The sequence below is a fragment of the Panthera uncia genome, chromosome C2 (genome assembly GCF_023721935.1).
Source record: "Panthera uncia isolate 11264 chromosome C2, Puncia_PCG_1.0, whole genome shotgun sequence".
NCBI lineage: Eukaryota > Metazoa > Chordata > Mammalia > Carnivora > Felidae > Panthera > Panthera uncia.
In genome coordinates this window covers 11,091,744-11,113,383 of record NC_064810.1, presented here as the reverse complement: position 1 = coordinate 11,113,383, position 21,640 = coordinate 11,091,744, and the positions used below count along the sequence as shown (strand labels likewise).

General features: G+C 37.3%; 1 protein-coding gene across 3 annotated transcripts in view; it reads right to left on the bottom strand.

Moving 5' to 3' along the window:
- Positions 1-21,640, bottom strand: part of CRYZL1 (crystallin zeta like 1) — a 34,045-nt gene that overhangs the window by 7,854 nt on the left and 4,551 nt on the right. For all 3 annotated transcript variants that reach the window (XM_049629292.1, XM_049629291.1, XM_049629290.1), the window contains exons 3-9: positions 16,612-16,683; positions 14,901-14,978; positions 12,241-12,313; positions 9,024-9,068; positions 7,603-7,671; positions 2,847-2,980; positions 1,457-1,568 (exon numbers count right to left, since the gene is read on the bottom strand). In XM_049629292.1, the coding sequence (XP_049485249.1) occupies positions 1,457-1,568; positions 2,847-2,980; positions 7,603-7,671; positions 9,024-9,068; positions 12,241-12,313; positions 14,901-14,978; positions 16,612-16,677 (577 nt within the window). In that variant the 5' untranslated portion in view covers positions 16,678-16,683. The remainder of the gene's footprint in view (positions 1-1,456; positions 1,569-2,846; positions 2,981-7,602; positions 7,672-9,023; positions 9,069-12,240; positions 12,314-14,900; positions 14,979-16,611; positions 16,684-21,640) is intronic.

Sequence of the window (21,640 nt, the reverse complement as noted above, 5' to 3'; positions counted from 1 at the left end):
GTAGTTTGTTATTGATTTTAGCCATTCTGACAGGTGTGAGAGGATATCTCATTGTAGTTTTGATTTGAATTTCCCTGATGATGACAGCTGTTGAGCATCTTTTCATGTCTGTTGGCCGTCTTTATTTCTTTTTTTTTTTTTTTTTAATTTTTTTTTAATGTTTATTTATTTTTGAGACAGAGAGAGACAGAGCATGAACGGGGGAGGGGCAGAGAGAGAGGGAGACACAGAATCGGAAGCAGGCTCCAGGCTCTGAGCCATCAGCCCAGAGCCCGACGCGGGGCTCCAACTCACGGACCGCGAGATCGTGACCTGAGCCGAAGTCGGATGCTCAACCGACTGAGCCACCCAGGCGCCCCTGCCGTCTTTATTTCTTTGGAGAAACATGTATTCATATCTTTAGCCCATTTATAATTGGATTATTTGCTTTCTGAGTGTTGATTTTGCATATCCAATAAATATTGGATACTAACTCTATCAGAGACGTCACTTGTAAATGTCTTCTCCCATTCAGTAGGTTGTCTTTTAGTTTCGCTGATTGTTTCCTTTGCTGTGCAGAAGCTTTTTCTTTTGATGTAGTCCCAATAGTTTATTTTTGCTTTTGTTTCCCTTGCCTCAAGAGACATATCTAGAAAAATGTTGCTATGTCAATGTCGGAGAAATTACTGCCTGTCCTCTTTTCTAGGATTTTTATAGTTTCACGTCTCACATTTAAGTCCCTAGGTTCACTTTTTTAAGAGCTCCCCAGTCTCCACCATGTCCTATTCATTATAAACTACATCTGAGCTGGGTTTTCTGTGTAAGTGGATTATCTTCCTTCCTAGTGTATCACAGAAAACCGACAACTTTAGAGGTATATATCACTGGGTAAAAGAGGTTGAGAAACCTACAAGGTGATACAAACATATTGATTTATTGAGTAAAACAAAGAGGTATCAGGTATTGTGAAACTGTGTCAAAGTTCAGCTAGTTCAAACTTGGGTAAGTTGCTAACAATGGGGCAAAAAAGAAAAAACACTGAGAAATGTAGGTTTAAAAAGAATAAAAATTAAAACTATCACTTAGGTAAACTTGGACTTAGCCCAGATACTAAGTGCATTTTATCAGTGACTTTCATTTGGGAGTTTGTACTTTGTTTTACGAGTACAGCCTTTAAAGCGATATGCCTTTGGGGCGCCTGGGTGGCTCGGTCGGTTAAGCGTCCGACTTTGGTTCAGGTCATGATCTCACAGTCCATGAGTTCGAACCTCGCGTCGGGCTCTGTGCTGACAGCTCAGAGCCTGGAGCCTGATTCAGATTCTGTGTCTCCCCCTCTCTCTGCCCCTCCCCTGTTCATGCTCTCTCTCTGTCTCAAAAATAAATAAACGTTAAAAGAAATAATAATAATAAAAAAAAATAAAGTGATATGCCTTTAAAATTTTCTGTTTAAAAGTCTGTGTTGAGTAATATTACCCACCTAGAGAAGGCCTAAGTCTTTCAAGGCATTGCTTGTCTTCGAGGCTGCCTGCTGTGGAAATCACTTTGGCTCCTCTGTGGTGTGCTAACTGAATAGCTATCATACCAAGTGCCTGTGTGGAAAAAAAATACAAAATAGGTTTATAGATATAAGGCAGAAGCCACAGCTAACTTCTTTTATAGGCTGTTTAATAAAGTATAATAGTTTGAGTGCTACTTTAGTATAGTTTTTAATGTTATCTGATAAAATAAGGAAAAACAATATGGACAAGGTTGAGACATTTGGTTGACTCGCTTCTTCACAAGGAGTGGCAGAACAGGTGCATGTACCACCTGCTGTCACCCAGTCTGGCCACTGCATGTAATTTCAAGATGGGGGGCTGCATTCAGACACTTGGCCTCAGAAAGAGAAAAATGGCTTTTACGGGCCTTGTCAGCACGGTGGTCTAAGCTAATTTCATTTTATGTGTGAGTCCAGCTACTTTTCTTTTAAAGATCAAAGCACCTTCAAAAGATCCATCCTTTTGCTGACCTGAGGGGTCAGTTCAGGGAAAACCTATTATCTTGATGCTGGACATCAGGCTGAAGCCAATGACAAAGAGAGGTCTGCCTGTTTTGCTAAAGAAAAGCAGGGGAAATAAGAATTTTCATTAACGGCCAGACAGAAAATAAAACTATAACAACTCACCCCAAGTTTTGTAACATTGTGTTTGTAACAGAATCTATTTTTATGTAGTTTTAATGTCTTGAGCTATTCTTTTGGTGGTACATGTAATATGTTGACATTAGCAATATTTTTTACCTTGTGTGATCCATCTGTAAATGCAATCAATACCTTATTAACGTAAGTGTGAGGGATATACAAAATTGGTAGGGAGTTTTAGGGCATTGCTTCAAAGATTTCATGAGCTATTTCAGGCTTTGTGTAATAGGCATAAAAACACAGCTTGTCTTCTTTTTAAATGTACTAGCAGATTCAAAGTAATAAGAAACTAAATATACTTAAGAAGTTTTATCTCCTATTAATAAAGGCTGCCTATTTTAACAAAATGGGAATTTGATAAAGAAATCAATGAATAGGCTGTTGGCAAAGAATTATATCAGCAAGTGGACGGCCTGTTTCCTAAGTTTGCTGGATTTTGATCTTTTTTTTTTTTATTTACTTATTTTGAGAGAGACAGAGACAGCACAAGTGGGGGAGGGGCAGAGAGAGAGGGAGAGAGAAACCCAAGCAGGCTCCATGCTGTCAGCTTAGGGCCTGATGTGGGGCTCGAACTCACAAAATGTGAGATCACGACCTGAGCTGAAACCAAGAGTCAGACACTCAACCGAATGAGCCACCCAGGTGCCCCAATTTTGATCTGTTTCTTAACAGAACTATTAGCACCTACACTTGCTCCATCCATTATCAGCACTGATTTTCCAGAAGAGAGATGAGAAAGATAATGCAGAGCCGTATAGGCTCGCACTCCATCCCGAATGGTTCCAGCGGCTTCTGTCCATGTAACTTTTTCTGGCTTGTGAACTGTCAGAAAGAACAAGAGTAAACAATCAGTTTGCAAGTCCCATTAATTCTGCTTCCTGGATCTCTGGATCTCTGTTTCTCTCCATCTCTGGCTCCCACCCTGGTGCTGGCCCAAGCCTCTACTCCTATTATCCTTACCTACATTTCGGTTTCTCTAGTTCCATTCTCACCCATACATAGTGCACCCTCAGCATAGGAGCTGGTATGTGTGTGCATTTTTTAAACATTATATTCTGAAATAAAACCCATGCAGGGGTGCCTGGCTGGCTCAGTCCGGTTAAGCATCTGACTCTTGATTTAGGCTCAGGTCACGATCTCATGGTTCGTGAGTTTGAGCCCCGTGTCGGGCTCTGCACTGATAGCACGGAGCATGCTTGGGATTCTCTCTCTCTCCTTCTCTCTGTCCCTCCCCTGCTCAGGTATGCCCCCTCTCTCTCTCTCTCAACATAAATAAACATGAAAAAAAAAAAAAAAAGAATTACACATTAAAAAAACCATATGCAATAAAGTACATGAAACATAAGTACAGATGGATGAATAAATACAGAGCAAATATACAAGTAATCACCACCCTAACAGCCCACACCCCAACAGCCTTAGCCTGGTCTCTCTGGCCAGAGGCTGCCACCATTCTAACTTCATTTCTTATTCACCTGCCTAGTTTATGACCCAAGTATGCATTCCTAAACAGTGTCATTTAGTTTTGCCTGTTTCTGAACTTTATCTAAATGGAATCATAGCATATGCATTCTTTTCTATCTTGCTTTTCCCCTCAGCATTGTTTTTAAGACATGCCCCTTTGTGTAAACGTGGCTGCAGTGCTTTCATTCTTAGGGTGTTTTATGGCATTCCACTACATGAAAACACGTTCATTTGGTGACCCACTTTCCAGTTTGGGGCATTTGTGTCGTTCTCAGTTGTTGGCAGTTATAAACAATGCTGCTGAGCATGCTCTCATATAAAAGATGGTGTTATGCTGTTGCATGGGTTTTCTCTAGGCTATTACTTGGGAACGGAAATCCCAGGTTACAGGTATACTGCCTTCAACTTTACTGCATACTGGCGAAGTGGCTGTATGAATTTATTTTCCCACAGCTGTGTAAACAGAACTCCTATTATTGTGAACGTCTCTATCAACCCCTCGTATTAGTATACATTCTTACCGATCATGTGGCTGTGTAATGGTTTCTTAATGTGACTTCAACTTGCTTTTCCCTCACTACTGCTAACACTGAGCACCTTTCTGTGTTTCTGGGCCATCTGGAATTCCTTTTGTGAAGTAATTGTTCAAGTGTTTTATCAATTTTTCTGTTATTTTTGTCTTTTCTTATTGATTTATAGGAATTTATTTAATATCTATCTATCTATCTATCTATCTATCTATCTATCTATCTATTATAGAGAGAGCACATGTGTGAAAGGGGTAGAGGGAGAGAAAGAGAAAACCTCAAGCAGGCCTCATGCTCAGTGTGGAGCCTGACACAGGGCTTGATCCCATAACCCTGGGATCATGACTTGGGCTGAAATCAAGAGTTGGATGTTTCACCTACCGAGACACCCAGGCGCCCCTAATTTATAGGAATTTAAAAATATATTCTAGATGAATCATTCACTTGTTTATGTGTTATAAATATTATTTTCAACTTTATAACTTCTTTTCAATCTCTTTCATGGTGGCTTTGGAAAACAGAAGTATCAGAATGATCTTTTAAAAACATAAATAACATGCTAACATCGATCTGTTTAAAATTCATCAATGGCTTAACAACACACTTGAAGCAAAATGCAAACTCCTAATATAGTTTAAAGACCTCTATATGATCTGATCATTAAGCTGTTCCTTAATACATTTAATCATTAGGCTCTTATGCTGTACACCAAATGTGATTTTTAAAAAAAAATTTATTTATTTATGGAGAGAGAGTGAGAGAGCGCAGGCGGAGGAGGGGTGCAGGGAGAAAGAGAGAGAATCCCAAGCAGGCTCCATGCTCAGTGTGTAGCTTGACATAAGGCTCGATCCCACAACCGTGGGATCATGACCCGAGCCGAGATCAAGAGTCAGACGCTCAACCGACTGAGCTACCCAGATGCCCGCAAATGTGGGCGCCTAAGGTCAACTTTATTACACTTCCCTAGTCTTTACTAGCTCTTTCAAATGTTTTTCCTCAAAAGTTGAGATGGTACAGTACAGGACAGTGAGCATTGCATTTACCAAATGGTGCCATCTAGTGGGCAAGTGAGTACCTACACATACACGCTGTGCCATCTAGTGGGCAAGTGAGTACCTACGCATACACGCTGAAAATGTTCAGACAGGCAAGGCATTAAAATAGAGCACCAGATGGTATCACACATGGTACTTTATTCTTTACCAAACTCTTAAAGGTACCTATTCTCCCAATTTTCTTGATTATAAAATGCGGTTCAGGGTAATTAATTTGTCTGAGGCCATATAGCTAATAAATGTGAATGCCTGACTCTAAAGTACATCTACTCGCACAGTGCATGCTCAAGATACATGAAGTTTATTTTTGTTTCTGGGCAATGTCTCCCATTATAAGAATTAGGGCTACCTGTATTTTCATTAAGAAATCAAACACGTAGTCGTTTAAAGAATGCTAACAGTAATCAAACTACACTTAGATAGCAAAGGGTGTAACATTCCATGGTTACATGTGGTTTAATGTTGAGGTTCTTGCTTTTGTGTTAGGTGATGATCCACAAGTGTTTATTATGTTATAGACACTGAAAATATAAATAAAAGAGCCATGTAAGGACCATAACAACAGCATATCAAACCCAAGAATTACAATTTCAATTCTATCTTAGGTCTAATAAAATAATGCAGAAAATGTGTACCAAATTTTGAATGAAAAAAATTATTCTTTGACATAAATGTCTTAAGAACTGAAAGCACAAAAGAGCTGGAAGAATTACTCAGCTTCTTAACTTTAATATTCTGTAAAATGATTAATAAGGCATTTTGGGGACGCTGTTTGGAACCTAATTCTTTGGTGTGGTGACAGAACAGACTTATTTGAAGGTGACTGGGTGCTGAACTTTCATTTAAAAAAATCACTAAAGAATTAGTAGAAACTAAAAGAGTTGTGCTACACTGAATATTTCCTCCAGCAAATCTTCAGGGACTGTACTGAAATTATTTCCTCTTTTGTTGGAGCTGCAACAGGGCTTAGAGGGTATCTAGTTTGGTGAATGTGTCCAGTGTCTTGCCCAAAGACAAGCTGTCACAGTAAGTGGCCATTCTGAAAGTTCCTCTTTCAGAGAAACATTTTACTGTATTTTCTTTCTTAAGGAATATCTGGAATTGTATTCTTTATAGATGTTAACGGATTTCTGGACTATAATATTCCTGATTTGTAGGAAAATAAAAGGTCTTTTGTGTGGGTTGCTTGTCTTGGTTTAAGCTTTATAGCTAGGAAACTAATGTTCCAATTTGCTTTGCTCCTTCTGGTCCATTTTATAATTCTCCAGTGTTCAGCAACAGCTAAAAGAATGGGCCTAATTTTGTTCGTTTCTTCAATACTTAACTTTCTATACCAATTTAATTTAGGGAACTTAGTCAAAACTCAAGCCTGGGAATCCAAATGAAAGGTTTTAGTTGATTCCACAGTTACAAGGTTCTCAAAAGGATAGCTGAAATAAGGCCCAACGACATTCTGGGATCAAAAATAGTACAGTTACTTGTAAAAAAGCTAGTGATGGTCCTCAATTTTCAAATTGCATAGCATCAAAATAGCTATGGATCAAAGACTTTCATGGCATGGTATCTGAAAGTGAGCTGTATCATTCAAAGGAAGACACATACTTGGCTCCATTATCTAGGTTTAATACACATATAAATAAGCATAGGCCCCAGATTTCCAGAAAAATGCCTTTTGAAATTAATTAAAAAAAATTTTTTTTAATGTTTATTTATTTTTGAGAGAGAGAGAGAGAGAGAGCGAGAGCATGAGCAGGGAAAGGGCAGAGAGAGAGGGAGACACAGAATCCAAAGCAGGCTCCAGGCTCCGAGCTGTCAGCACAGAACCCAACACGGGGCTCGAACACACAAACTGTGAGATCATGACCTGAGCTGAAGTCGGGTGCTTAACTGAGCCACCCAGGCACCCCTGAAATTAATTTTTTTAAAGTACATTCTACCCCCATCATGGGGCTTGAACTCACAACCCTAAGATAAAGAGTCACATGCTCTACTGACTGAGCCACCGGGAGCCCTTAGATTTTTGTATATTTTTAAGTTCAATTGACAACCAAGAATAAGAAGTTAAAAAAACAAAAATTCTTCACCTGAAACTAACATGACATTGTATGCCAACTATACTTCAATAAAAAAAAGATTCTGATCAGGGATATAATTTCAGAGTCAAGAAAGAAACCACTTTTCAAATCTCTGTCCATGGTAGTGTAAGTAAAACTTAAAGGTCTATATATTGTTTGGTCTGAATATGAATTTTACTGATATTAATATAAGCTAGCAGTGTTCATGTGACCAGCCAACAGTTATTTATTACTCAAGGTAGATGCAAATACAACACAATGTTACTAAACACCACGCATCAAAGACGTAAGACTTACATGGGCTGCAAAAGACTGGCACGTACCCAAGTAATGCTCGTGCACTCTAACAACTTCACAAAGCCCGGGGTCTTCAGAATCTAGTGGCAGAATTCCTGGAAATTAACAGGAGAAACTTCAGGGAAACAATCTCAAAATGAATTCGCTACTAATGAGTTGCTGGTATTAGTCTAAATTTTGTTCAATGGAATTTTGAGGAAGATCCCAGTCATTACTAGTGTGGGGAAGGGAGAGACCTCAGAAGTATGGAAGGGAAGTGGATTGTTCATTTTCTGTCATGCATGCTCATCACCTGTACTATCTTTTACTCCCTCTTCTTTCACCTTGGAGTGATAGTAAAGGCAGTGGCCAATGTACAGAGCCAAGTCAGAGTCTTGGGGGCATCTGGTTCCTCATTAAAATTGTCCCTGGTGAATAGCTACCTTCCCACAGTTTGGTTCTTTAAGACACCCTAGTACACTTCCAGTAAAATCTCATTTCCTCTACCCTAGTTTGATTTTATTTTTGGTCTCTTATAAAAAGAATCTTGAGTAACACACTGTCATTGACTTCTTGGACAAATAAAGATATGAAAGACAGAAATAAATAGTCCAAGAAACATAGGAGTCAAAGGCAATACCAGAAAAAGCTGATGAAAACCTCTCTACAAATCTGTTTTCAACAACTTCAAGCAAGCCATAAAGTAAAATATTTTCTCAGTTTAGGTGAATATCTTCCTATGAATCTTTTTCCATAGAGAAAGGGTTAATTTTTGAGACTATTAAAGTCATATTTTATATGTTTGTGTGACTGTTAGGATAGAATAGTATAAATATATATATTTGCAAAATAGTATTCACTCTGGGATTTCTAAAATAGCCAATAAACTAAGTGTTTCCAGTAAAATTTTGGTTTTACAAGAATAGAGAGGGAGCATCTCTGCGAAATGCAAGCTGGATATGGAGAGCAGGGCCTCCATATGGCCTGGCAGACAGCAGTCTTCAAACAGGTGACCTGTGACTGCATTTCTCAGAGTCTGCAGTCTAGCCACAGGCTGGGGTCCTGTCAAGAAAGGACGGTACCAACCACAGTATCAACTATGGTCATCTTTCCATCTACAATATTGTTCAATAGTCAAATATTAGAAAGTAGTAACGTGAATGGAACTAGAGGGTAAGGAATCTACTCCTGAAATCATTATTGCACTACATGCTAACTAACTTGGATGTACATTAAAAAATTAAATTAAATTAAAAAAAAAAGAAAGTTTTAAATATTCTGTTATTGAGAGTGAATTCCCAATTTTCTTCATTGATGGATATCTGCAAGCAAATTCCAAAAAGTCAGGATATATGTATTCTTCCATACAAAGCAGGGGACACAATAAACATTAATAACTGTCTCAGAAAAAGAAGAGATGACAGTAAAATAGATTGGACTTGAAATAGGGCTATAAATTGTAACTTACCAACGACTTCATCATCTGGTTGAAAGAATGATACCTTGTTTCCAACTAAAGAGGGGAGAAAATTAACAATTCGTATTGTGAGGTTATTAAATACTACTCAATTACTTAGCTATTGAAACAAATCCATGGGTTTATATTAAAAAAAAGTCACTGACTCCGAGGAAAGGCCAAGAACTTCTAGGGCACTTTGATGGTCTATAAATACTGTAGAACAGAGTACTTCAAATCTGGATTCTCCACATAATTCTCCATAAAATCTGGGTCATGTGGCTGTTGACACCACAGAGAAGGATGTCTCTCTCTTTAGCTAAGGATGAAGGAAAATAATTGACTCCACAACTCTTATGAGGATTATACTGCTTTCCACCCCTCCTGTGGCTGGCCCAATCTTCTATCATTATTTTAGTTGCAGAACCTCAGACATACAATGGCAGATTCTGGTAAGAGTCATGCATAAAATTACTTTGATTTGGGATTACAATAGAAATAAATTCACACTGGTGCCAAGAGATTTCTTGGAACTACACAGAAATGATAGTTACATTTTCTCTGCACATGTAGAGAAAAAGCCTCTACAGTTAATTCTTCTGTTTTTTTTTTTTTTTTAAAGGACAACAACCTTGGCCTCCTCTTTTATTATTATTTTTTTAATTTATTAATTTGAGAGGGGCGGGGAGACAGCACATGTGTGAGCTCACGAATGGAGGAGGGGCAGAGAAGGAGGGAGAGAGGAATCCCAAGCAGGCTCTGCACTGTCAGCACACAGCTCAATGTGGGGCTCGAACCCACAAACTGTGAGATCATGACCTGAGCTGAAACCAAGAGTTGGACACTTAACTGAATGAGCCACCCAGGTGCCTCTCAGTCAATTCTTTAGAATATTTTTGTTCAAATAGTTACAAGAAGAAAGGAGAGGAAACCCCAAACATCATTGAATGCCTACTTGTAGTAGGCATTCAGCCCACGAGGTAGGCATTATTAGTCCTCGTTACCAGACACCGAAACTGAGGTAGTTCAAGGAAGGAAGATGGAAGCTGGAAATCTGGAAGTGGCCTCTGTGGCTGGACAGCAGCAAGATAGTTCCAGAAATCATCTGTTGGTGCTCCACGAGATACCCTAAGTTTGATATTCCTACTTTTAAGTCCTCTTTTCACAGTTTGCTCTTTCTTTGGATCCCTCCTGCACCAACATCCCTTAGTATTTGCGGCTTCTGATGCACTGTACTTTCCTTTCCCTTCCCTTTCCTTTCCCTTTCCCTTCTGCTGCTGTGCAGTCTTCCTGGGATCACTCTGATCTTTTTCAATTGGCTTCCGTCACACTCCTTACCATCTTCCTCCAAATCAGATCCTATTCTCTTCTCAATTAGTGGCACCAATTCATACCTTAACCAGAATCGGGTAAATCACTCCTGGCTCTTAAACCTGTTTTTATTTCCCTGTTGCAGTTAATTATTCAGTCCTGCTGACTTTATTTCCTCAGTATTTCGTGAACACATACCTCTGCCACCACTGTCTAGTCTAGTTTATGGACTTTGTCATCTGTTGCCTGTTCGTCTATGCCTCAACCAGTCCTCTTGCCTACAGCCTCAAAAGTACCCTTCATATGGCCACAACAATAATCTCCCTAAAACCCAATCTGACATATGGAGCTCATTATGGCTCTAGCCCTTGTCTACCTTCCTGCTTCATATTTTGGGGGGAAGGAATCAGTGTTCATATCATTAAAATATTTTGTTATCTTTAATTCTGCTGTTTTTAAAGGAGAATTTTAACACAATGTTTCTCTGCTGCCAAGTATGTTGCCTCCGACTCCTGCCCAGAACTTTGCTTTTGCTCTAGCAATACCAAACTCTACAGAGGCTTACAATGCATCACATGACTACTTGCTTCTGTCTTTGTTCATGATATCCTCTGTGTTGAGTATGATTCTCCTCCTTGCTGTCTGGTTAACTTACCCAAGAAGCCTTCCCTGTTTCTTCTGGCAGGGTTGGGTATCTCTCTTCTGAGCTTTCATAATAATCTGCTCATATGTATGTATCTGTCTTTCCCCTAGATAGTAAATTCTTTGACAGCAGGGGACTTTGTCTTATTTAATATCCCAAGCGCTTAGCAAATGCTTACTAAATGTCAGATGAATAAATGAATGAATTAAATGACTCATCATGTTCTAGCTGTTAAAATTTTTACTTTTACTTTCCTACATTCTGAGCAGAAGAAAGAAGAAATTGTATTTTAGCTATATCTGAAGAAAACATTGAGGAAGAGTCAAATATATTATAGATTAAAATCACAGGTAAAACTCAAATAGTCGAACCCACATTATATACTCATTCATTCATTCATTCACATATGCAGAAAGAGCAAACATATTGACTGATCATGAACTACCAATTAGCAATGAATATGAAACATAGATCTATTTAGAAACAAATTATCTCAGGGCATCTGGGTGGCTCAGTTGGTTAAGTATCTAACTCTTGATTCGGCTCAGGTCATGATCTCACGGCTTGTGGGATCAAGTCCTGCGTCAGGCTCTGTGCTGACCGTGTGGAGCCAGCTTGGGATTCTCTCTCTCCCTCTCTCTCTGCTTCTCTCCTGCCTGCACGTGTATACATGTGCATGTGTACTCTCCCTTTCTCTCAAAATAAATAAACATTAAAAACAACGATCTCAAATACTTAGGCTTACTGTCTTGCATGTTAAGACCACTACTTACTCATTATTTATTAAATAAAACTTAGAAACAATTTTTTTTTAAATTTAAGGCGACCATAAAATCTTACTGGTTATTTCTCCCAAGAACCCATTTTTGCATGAGCAAACTGCTTAACTTTTAAATGCTCAATTTTAGGCAAACATAACAAATTGAATGTGAATACAGTTTCTATTATAAATTTGGCCCAAAGCCCACTTACACAGGCAATTTATGGTTTGTAAATATCATGAAAAGAACAATGTTGATCATTCTATTCCATATGATTACTCATGGATTTAAACACATAATCCCTAAATATTTACTAAACTCTAATAAGCTCTTCAATTATAAAACACCAATTAAGTTCCATTTTTCTTTTTAATTAAAAAAGGGAAACATTTCTGTATAATTAAATTTCACATTTGAGGAAGTATATGTAATTTTCTGTACTGGTAAACCAATTAGCTACCATTTAATTCTTTCATCTTAGAAAATAAATAGATATTTATATCTGTAAACTTACCATCTAACACAATTCCAGCAATTTCTCTCCCAACAGGAAAGAACTCTTTCTCCATCTTCATTTCTGCTAGAAGCTAAATCATGACAAAGACTGTTTACTGTTAAGAATAAATCCTGGCCTTTTCTCATATATGAGGAACGCAAGAGCAAAAATCAAACCACAGAAAAAACAAATAGGATTTAATTTTTGGAGTTAAGACAAAACAAGTAACTTCACAGAATAAGTTTCTCTCTACAGTAGGAAAACAAAGAGTTTGCTGAGAAATTAGTTGATATGGAGAATTTAGGTATGTGTGTTATTCAAATCACCATTAACACTCTTTGTTTAGCATTTTTATGTTGCCAACAAAAATTATGGCCCAAACTCTTCTTGGTTGACTAAATACTTTTTATCAGTCACTTCATTCTGGTGGGGCGAAGGGAATTTGGAGAGGGCCTTTTTGAACAGAGGGGATGTAGGCAATGAGAACAGAAGGTTCTCTGTTCCCACGTCCTTAGAAATCATATGAGCTTCTCACAAGTCCTAGGTAAGGGGCAGATGGGAAAAGTGATGGATATACAGAAGGGCAACTGCCATATAATTTCAGATTTGAGTTTCTTTTTTTAAAGGATAAATTCTTTTTTATTTTATTTATTTATTTATTTTAATATTTATTTATTTTTGAGAGAGACAGAGACAGAATGTGAGTGGGTTAGGGGCAGAGAGAGAGGGAGACACAGAATCCAAAGCAGGTTCCAGGCTCCGAGCTGTCAGCACAGAGCCCGACACGGGGCTTGAACTCACGGGCTGTGAGATCATGACCTGAGCCGAAGTCAGATGCTCAACTGACTGAGCCACCCAGGTGCCCCAAGGATAAAATTCTTTTTCAAGAGGTTAGTATTTTGTTAGATTCTGAACAAATTAAGTACTTGACTTTTAAAGTGGCAGAGTGTACATAAACCTGTAGTTTAAGTTCCTGCCACTTATAATGTTATAATAATATGAGAGATGCTAGACAGATTTAAAGAGATCATAGGATTTTAGGAACAGCAAGAAAAATAAATTGATATAATTGTCTTGCATATTTCTTTGTTTTATTTTTTTAAAGTAGGCTTCATGCTTTGCGTGGAGCCCATTGAGGCACTTGAACTCATGACCCTGAGATAAAGACCTGAGCTGAGATCAAGAATTGACCGAGCCATCTAGGCACCCTTCCTTTATTTAAAAATTTTTTGGATTTCTGGTATATACCTAATTGCCAGAAAAGTCTTTTGTTCAGTGTGCAACTTTATGCTTTTCCTAAGATTTTCCTATGACATTCTCCTGGAAATACTGGATGTTCTACAGTATTTCTTTTGTGTGGACATTTTATTTCATGTGGCCATGTTACATCTTCATTATGGACGTAACAACTACCTCCTGTGTCCTTTACTCGCCACAAGTATTTTCTTGCATTACCACAGCTTCCATAACCATTCCATAAAGGTTAATAGTTGGACAATATTTCATTAAACTGATTTTACTCTAATGGACCATTTCTTTCTGCTAGATAATTTTCCTAGACTGGGATTTCAATGAATTTTTCATAGTTTTAAAAAGAACACTTTGGGGGGTACCTGGGTGGCTCACTTAGTTAAGAGTCCAACTCTTGATCTTGGCTCAGGTCATGATCTCACAGTTTGAGGGTTTGAGCCCTGTGTCAGGCTGTGCTGACAGTACAGAGCCTGCTTAGGACTCTCTCTCTCTGCTCCTTCCCTACCTGCACTCTCTCTCTCTCGCTCTCAAAATAAGTATATAAACTTAAATAAAAAGCACACCTTGGAAGGAGTACCAGCACTTCTGGTGAAAGGATTTCAAGGCATCTTACTAATTCACTTCTCAAGTCATGCTCATGTTGCCCAATGGAAGCCTATGACTTTGCTCTGTAAGTTTCCTAAATGTGACTTAATCGCAGAAAACTTTTAGATTTCTAGAGATTATGATGGCATTATAATCCAGTTAGTTAAGGGTCCAATAAAACTACAGTATTAATCTTTACAAAACTGAGTAAATGGACCTACTTTATCATGGCACATTTAACCACACTTTATTTACTATTTGAAGACTTTTCAAGTACTTCGTGTCAATAATGGAAGAATACTGTGGGGTTGTATGAGGGTGGGATATGTATGTATGAGCAAGAGGGAAAGACAAAGAAAAATGACAAGAAGAATGTGAACTCTATCTAAAGACATTAACTAGAAATATCTACAGAATAGTTAATAAATCACCGATGAGATTCCTAGTTTTATTTTTAGTATATTTATAAAAATAATTTATTCCTTGATTAATAGGCTATAGTAATTATAAATTCTCAGCCTTCCACAATGTAGTTTATAAAATATTTCATATAATAATATAAAATGTAGGATAATAATATAGTTATTAGATAATAATATAGAATAATATAGTTAGATAATAATATAGTTAGATACTAATATAATATAATAATATAATATAATAATAATATAGTTAGATAATAATATAAAAACACACAAATTCACATTATATATCTTCCCTGTTTTAATGTTCTAAGGATGTTAATTTCTTGGCACTCAGAAGTCAGTTATCATGATTTATTTGTACACTAAATATACCAGGACACTCTCATTTGACTTTTGGTCAAAATAAAAGCATCGTACCTTTGTATTTATCTGGCTCAGAGCACAAGCTTTAACCTGAAGTTTCACATAGTTATCCTCTGTAACAGGAAGATTTTCCTAGAACCAAATGATAATATTCTTTTGAGAACATGCCTTTATGTTGTGAAAACTGCCATACATAATTGAACAAAACTAAACACACCCCACTCCAAATCTTATAGCTAATTTAATTGAAAAAGCCATAAGCAATTATCGAATAATATAGAATGCAAAAAGTAGAAAGGGAATTTGGGGATAAAATGTTTAAAAAGCTGTAGGGTAGTTATTTTGAAAATGAATGGATACCAACATGGGTATATGTGTAGGCAGTAAATTTTTAGGGTAACAAAGTAGAGCAAATACCATACTTTTTTTGAATCTAAATAATCTCAAAGCATCAAATCTTTGCACGTACAGGGATATCCTTATACACATGACACATAGCCTTCACTGATTTTGGAATTTTCTTAATGCTATAAATGAAGTTGTTTAGTGTCACTTGTGTATCTTACTTAACTTACCTTATTTATATCTGTCTTGGACATTTCAGCATGCCACATGGGATTTTGGGGTCAAAGCACAAACTTAAAGGCATTTAATTACCCCCCTATTCCACAGCTAGATATACCTTTAACGGCAATGAATCGTTCACACTCAGGCACTCAATATCATCCACCTATTATATTATTTATTAAATATATTATCACTTCTGCCAAATAACCATATCCTGGCACCAATAATTAAAATACTTCCCTCAACTCCTGATATTCCCCCAAATTAGATCAAAAGCTGGGTAGGAATATCTACTTGTGTAGCTCCTCCTATAACCTATCAAAGAGATCAGTGTTTTATCTGACATGGACATGATACTCTGGGAGTGTCTCTTTGTAAGTTTCAGATTTGATAGTATTTGGTGATATTATGAAGATATTCAATAATATCAATGAATATGTGGATTTTACTAATGACTATATGAACCTGTACATGATTCTTCCCAAGAGCCAATCAAACCTCTGAGAGCTTCATCCTGATTTAATGGCAGAAACCCAGCTGTTTGAGATTTAGACTCCTGACTTAACTTTAATTTTGGAGTTAATGAAAGATAACAGAAAAACTGGATTGTGTTCATGATCTAGAAATTCTTATTACTACCATGAAATAAATATAGCACTTAGTTTTGGGCCCTAAGTTGACAGTGGAATGATTCTGGGTTGCCACAAACCTTTCAATCACCAACACATGAAAATTCTACTACCTGTTCTTGGTCAAAAATGAGAGACAATTTAAAGTTTAGCAAATTAAATTTGCAAACCCCAGAAATTAGTGTGGAAAACAATGCTTCCCCCCCCCCCCTTTCATTTTACAACATGAGAGAAATATTTTCTGAAATATGGCTACAATCTGAATACTCACTTTACTGTGGGATCCTGAATATGCTGGGTTAATTCTGCAACATATAAGACTATCAAGATTACTCTGTTTTCCTAATTATATGTTATACCACCACCCTGAGGAACTAAAAACTCCTTTGCAACTCTTTAAAAAAATATATTTATACCATAATATGGACCATCATTTTCACCTAAGATTAAAGCACTTTGTAAATTTCATTAAAGTAATTTTATCTCACTTAGTTCCACTTAAAATAATAACAGGTCATTTAAAACTGATTCTATTACATATAGAGAATAATCAAACCATTTTTTCTTACCCTTTCTTGAAATACAAATGTTATTTCTTCATTTGTAGAACTCTTTTGAAAATATAAGCCTTTCATAGTCCCCTAAAAAAAAAAAAACATATATATTTATACATAAATATGAAATGAAGTATCTCCCAGACTAAATGAAAGCAAAAATTGAAAAATAATGCTGGCTGGAGTGCCAGGGTGGCTCAGTTGGTTAAAGCATCCAACTCTAGATGTCAGCTCAGGTCACAATCTCATGGTTTGTGAGATCAAGCTCTGTGTTGGGCTCTGTGCTGATAGCGCAGCCTGCTGGGGATTCTCTCTCTGCCTCTTTCTTTCTCTCTCCCTCTCAAAATAAATAAGTAAATAAACAAACAAACATTAAAAAAAAAAAAGAAAAATAATGCTGGCAAAGGATAAATGTAGTTTTCAAACAAACAATTTAGATAATAATTCCTGAAAGTGATTAAATAAGAGAATATGTAACAATCTCTGGGTACATGTCTTACTAAGAATGTAGTTCAACCTTTCACACAAAGGTGAGGTGCTTGATTTTACTTTGCTATTCAGTAAAAATTATTAGACGCAGTTAAAAAATTTTTTTACAAGGGCCACAGAGCTCAATTTTAATTACCAAAGGTGGTATTTAAAGGGCTGTCAAAGTCTTAAAACCGTATCCCTGATTCTTCTGTATCAGTTTATAAACCACTTAATGGAAGTTTTAAACCTATATTCTGTGAACTTATGGAAGCATCTCTAAGGATTCCACAACTGTTTAATTTTCATAACATAGTTGACTCTCAAATGAGTTAACTGCACAGGTCCACTTACATGTGTATTTTTTTTTTACAATATAGTCCTGTAAATATTTTTTCTCTTCTTTATGACTTTAATAACATTTTCTTTTCTGTAGCTTACTTTATTATAAGAATACAGAATATAATATATATATATGTATATATATATATATATATATATATATATATAACATACAAAATATGAGTTGATTGTTATCAGTAAGGCTTTCAGTCAACAGTAGGCTATTAGTAGTTAAGTTTTTGGGAGTCAAAACTTACACGTGGATTTTCAGCTGCTCGGAGGGTTGGTTCTCCTAACCCCAGTCTTGTTCAGGGGCCAATTGTAATTGTATGGCAAGACTATTTCTTTATTTTATTTTACTTTAGAGAGAGAGAGTGCTTATGAGCAAAGGAGAGGGACCGAGGGAAGGAGAGAGAGAATCCTAAGCAGGCTCCATGCTCAGGGTGGAGTCTGACACAGGGCTCAATCCGGTGACCCTGGGATTATGATCGGAGCCAAAATCAAGAGTCAGATGCACAACTGACTGAGCCATGCAAGTGCCCCAAGACTATTTCTTAATGTAAATTTTATAGAAGTATAAAATATACACAGCAAAGTTCACAGATCCTAAATGAAGAGCTTACTGAATTTTACAAAGTGAATATGGCCATGTCACAGCAAGAAAACATAACATTACTAGAACTCCAGAAGCTCCCTTGTTCCCCTTCTAGTCACCACCTTCCCCTAAGGATACTCAACATCCCAAGTTTCAATAGCACAGATTACTTTTGTCTGTTTTTGACTCTCTAGAAGTGAAATCATACTCCTTCATGTCTGGTTTTTCTCTCGATATTATGTTTGTGAGCATCATCCATGTTGTTTCCTATAGTTGTAGTTCATTCATCATCCTTGTTATACTATATTCTATTGTATGAATAAATTACTATTTCTCCATTCCACTCCAGACAGACATTTGATTGTTTCCAGTTGGGGCCTTTAACAAACTATCCTGTTAAGAACATTCTTGAATATACTTTCTGGTGAAAGTACTATTATTGCATTTAATTTATGGATGAGAAAAAGGAGTCTTCCAGAAGTGAAGGTACATACCTAGGGTGTCATAGCACCAGCTGGGCCAGGGCTGGGCCAGACCAGGTACTACCCACTCCAAAGTCATTTCTCTTGACCATTACAGTTAATGGTTTTTCTACTGAGCTGCTAACCTTAGATATGTCACTTAAAACTAGAATCCTATATCCTTTAGTTCAGGACTGACTGATAATTATTAAGTACTTGTTAGAACTGGCTGTATAATTTGCAGGGCTCATTGCAAAATGAAAGAGCAGGGAACCTTCTCTAGAAATTATTAAAATTTCAAGACAGTGATAGCAGAGAATTGAACCAAGCACAGGTTCCTTCTGACAGCAAAGTCCAGTGTAACTGCATAGGTCCCAAACCATGAAGCCAACCCTGTATGTTGAGTCTTAGTGGATCTAATGGATCCATAGAAAGGGTCTTTACTGAGTAGTTTGGCAATGGTTGCTGCTTTTTAGAATGTGATAATCAAATGCTGGAGCTAATAGACATGAACACACATTCAAGACATAGAAACTGTGTATGTAGCGGGGCACCTGGGTAGCTCAGTTGGTTAAGTGACAAGTCCTCCTTTCGGCTCAGGTCATGATTTTACGGTTCCTGGGATTCAGCCCTGACTGAGGCTCTCTGCTGACAACACGGAGCCTGCTTAGAAACTTCTGTCTCCCTCCCAGGCTCGCATGCTCTCTTGCCACTGCTCGCTCGCTCTCTCTCTCTCTCTCACAAAATAAATAAATAAACTTAAAAAAAAAAATCTATATATGTAGCATGTATCAATAAAGTATAGAAAAAATAGGCTGAGCGAGGTCTGATGTTAATTCAGTTCTAACCCTTTGGTTGCAGGTGTGTGTATGTACGATGTTAAAGAAACCTTTTCTGCCTAGCTTTCAAGGCTGCCTAAAATGCATACTCACTGTCCCTAATCTACTTTACTCCCCCATTTCTCTAACACACACTCTCTTTCTGAGCTAGTCAGTGACTCCATGCCATCTGGTCACCCTTGTCTCAGGGCTTCCAGGCATTGCTTGTTCTCGGAGACTGTGCTGAACTTACTCTACAGATTCTGCGAACTGAATGAAACTCAAGTCCTACTCCTTCTCTGAAATCACTCCCAGTAACATTTAATCTACCCCATCTGTTCTATGCTTCCAGATTTTGTTACGTACTGACAAACAAAACCTTGCTTTATTTGCTTACTAACTAGTAGGTTTTCCCAGCGATAGCTTGGGAGAATCAATATCTATTATTATTAAAGAAAAAAAGAAATCACTGCTTCTACTCAGTTGGGAGCTACTAGTATTTCCCTTTTGAGGAGCGGAACAATTATGTAACAACACTTTGATTTCAAAGCATCTCCTGTTGTAATTTTGGAAGCCACTGTTTCCCCTGCCCATGGTAACTTTTTTTCTTTTTAAGTTTATTTACTGATTTTAGTAACCTCTACACCTAAAGTGGGGCTTGAACTCATAACCTGGAGATCAAGAGTCGCATGGTCCTCCAGCTGAGCCAGCCAGCGCCCCTGCCCACTGCATCTTAAAACAGGACATGTTTCCCAGATCAAGTCACATGGACCTCACACTGCATGTACCCCAATTTCAAAGACCCTGGGAGATAACTACTTGCTTGTATTCCTAGTTTCCCCTAAAGCAGTGCCAATATTTTTAATCAGATCATCCTAATTGGTTCTTCCAGACTTAGTTGGTCCAATAAAAAACCACGTGGGAACAAAAAGACCCTCAAAGTTACATAGTGAAGGAAAAAAAGTGTTTTTAGAAAACTGGTCAGAAGAAAATTGAGGAAATGCTATTTATTTGTTTTGCAGACCACAAGAAGGAATACTGAGTTCTTAAACTAAGAAAATGGTATGATGGGTGGTATAGTTTCTTAGGCACTGGTCTAGACTAAATGCAACACTTAGTCCACTATTAAATGTTTACTGAATGTAAAGATATGTGCACACAGAAAATAAAATCGATATTTTATAAAATAAAAATATAAAATAAAGAATATAATACTTATCATGCCATTTCCAAGAATGAGTGTCATATAACTTCAAAATATGTTCTACAGTAAACTTTGTGAAAAAGTGCTACAGAAAACTCTTAAATGAAAGTAAATCTGTTTAAAAACATAGGCTGATATGCCCTATAAGCATAAAGATTTTATATTTTTCCAGGTACGTCAGATTTTATTTTATTTTTATAAGCTTATTTATTTTGAAAGAGCGCGAGTGGGGGGAAGGGCAGAGAGAGAGAGAGAGAGAGAGAGAGAAAGAGAGAGAGAATCCGAAGCAGGCTCTGCACTGTCAGCATAGAGCTCGCAGCAGGGCTCAAACCCATGAGCTGTGAGATCATGACTCAAGCGGAAACCAGGACGTTTAACCAATTGGACCTAGGTGCCCCAAGGTATGTCAAATTTTAAACATATTTGGCATAAGTCCACAAACTGAGAATTATGTTTTTAATACTTTAAATTTTTATAATGGTCGCACAATAAACCTATTAAAAAATCTGGAGAAACAAAAATTAAGTCAGAGATCAAGATTAAGTCTTGATCTCAAGACTGTGAGTTTGAGTCCCATGCTGGGTGTAGAGATTACTTAAAAATAAAATCTTGAAAAAAAGATACCTATTTTAAATAATTTTTGGTGCAAAGAAGAAACACTTGAATATAACACTTCAAAAAAAGCAATTAAGAAATACTGATCTTGGGGCGCCTGGGTGGTGCAGTTGGTTAAACGTCCGACCTCAGTGAGGTCGTGATCTCACAGTTTCTGAGTTCAAGCTCAGAGCCTGGAGCCTGCTTCAGATTTTGTCTCCCTCCAGACCCCCCCCCCCCCCACTCACTCATGTGCTCTCTCTCTCTGTCATAAATAAATAAACATTAAAACAAATTAAAAGAAAAATACTGATCTTTAAAGGGATTTCTAAAAAATCAACGGGAAGAAATTTCAAATGATTTCATCTTAGTTATAACAGCAACATGAACTCCATTTGCTCTTCTGCAACACTAAACCCTCAAGGAGCTCATCTTTAATAATTGTAAATAACTGTAAATAAAACCTCTACACTTTCAAACCCAGTGTTCTGAGAGTTTCAGATCTTCTTCAAATTCAACAGGCATAAAACCGAAGTCAGCTTTCCCCAAAACAAGATTTTGT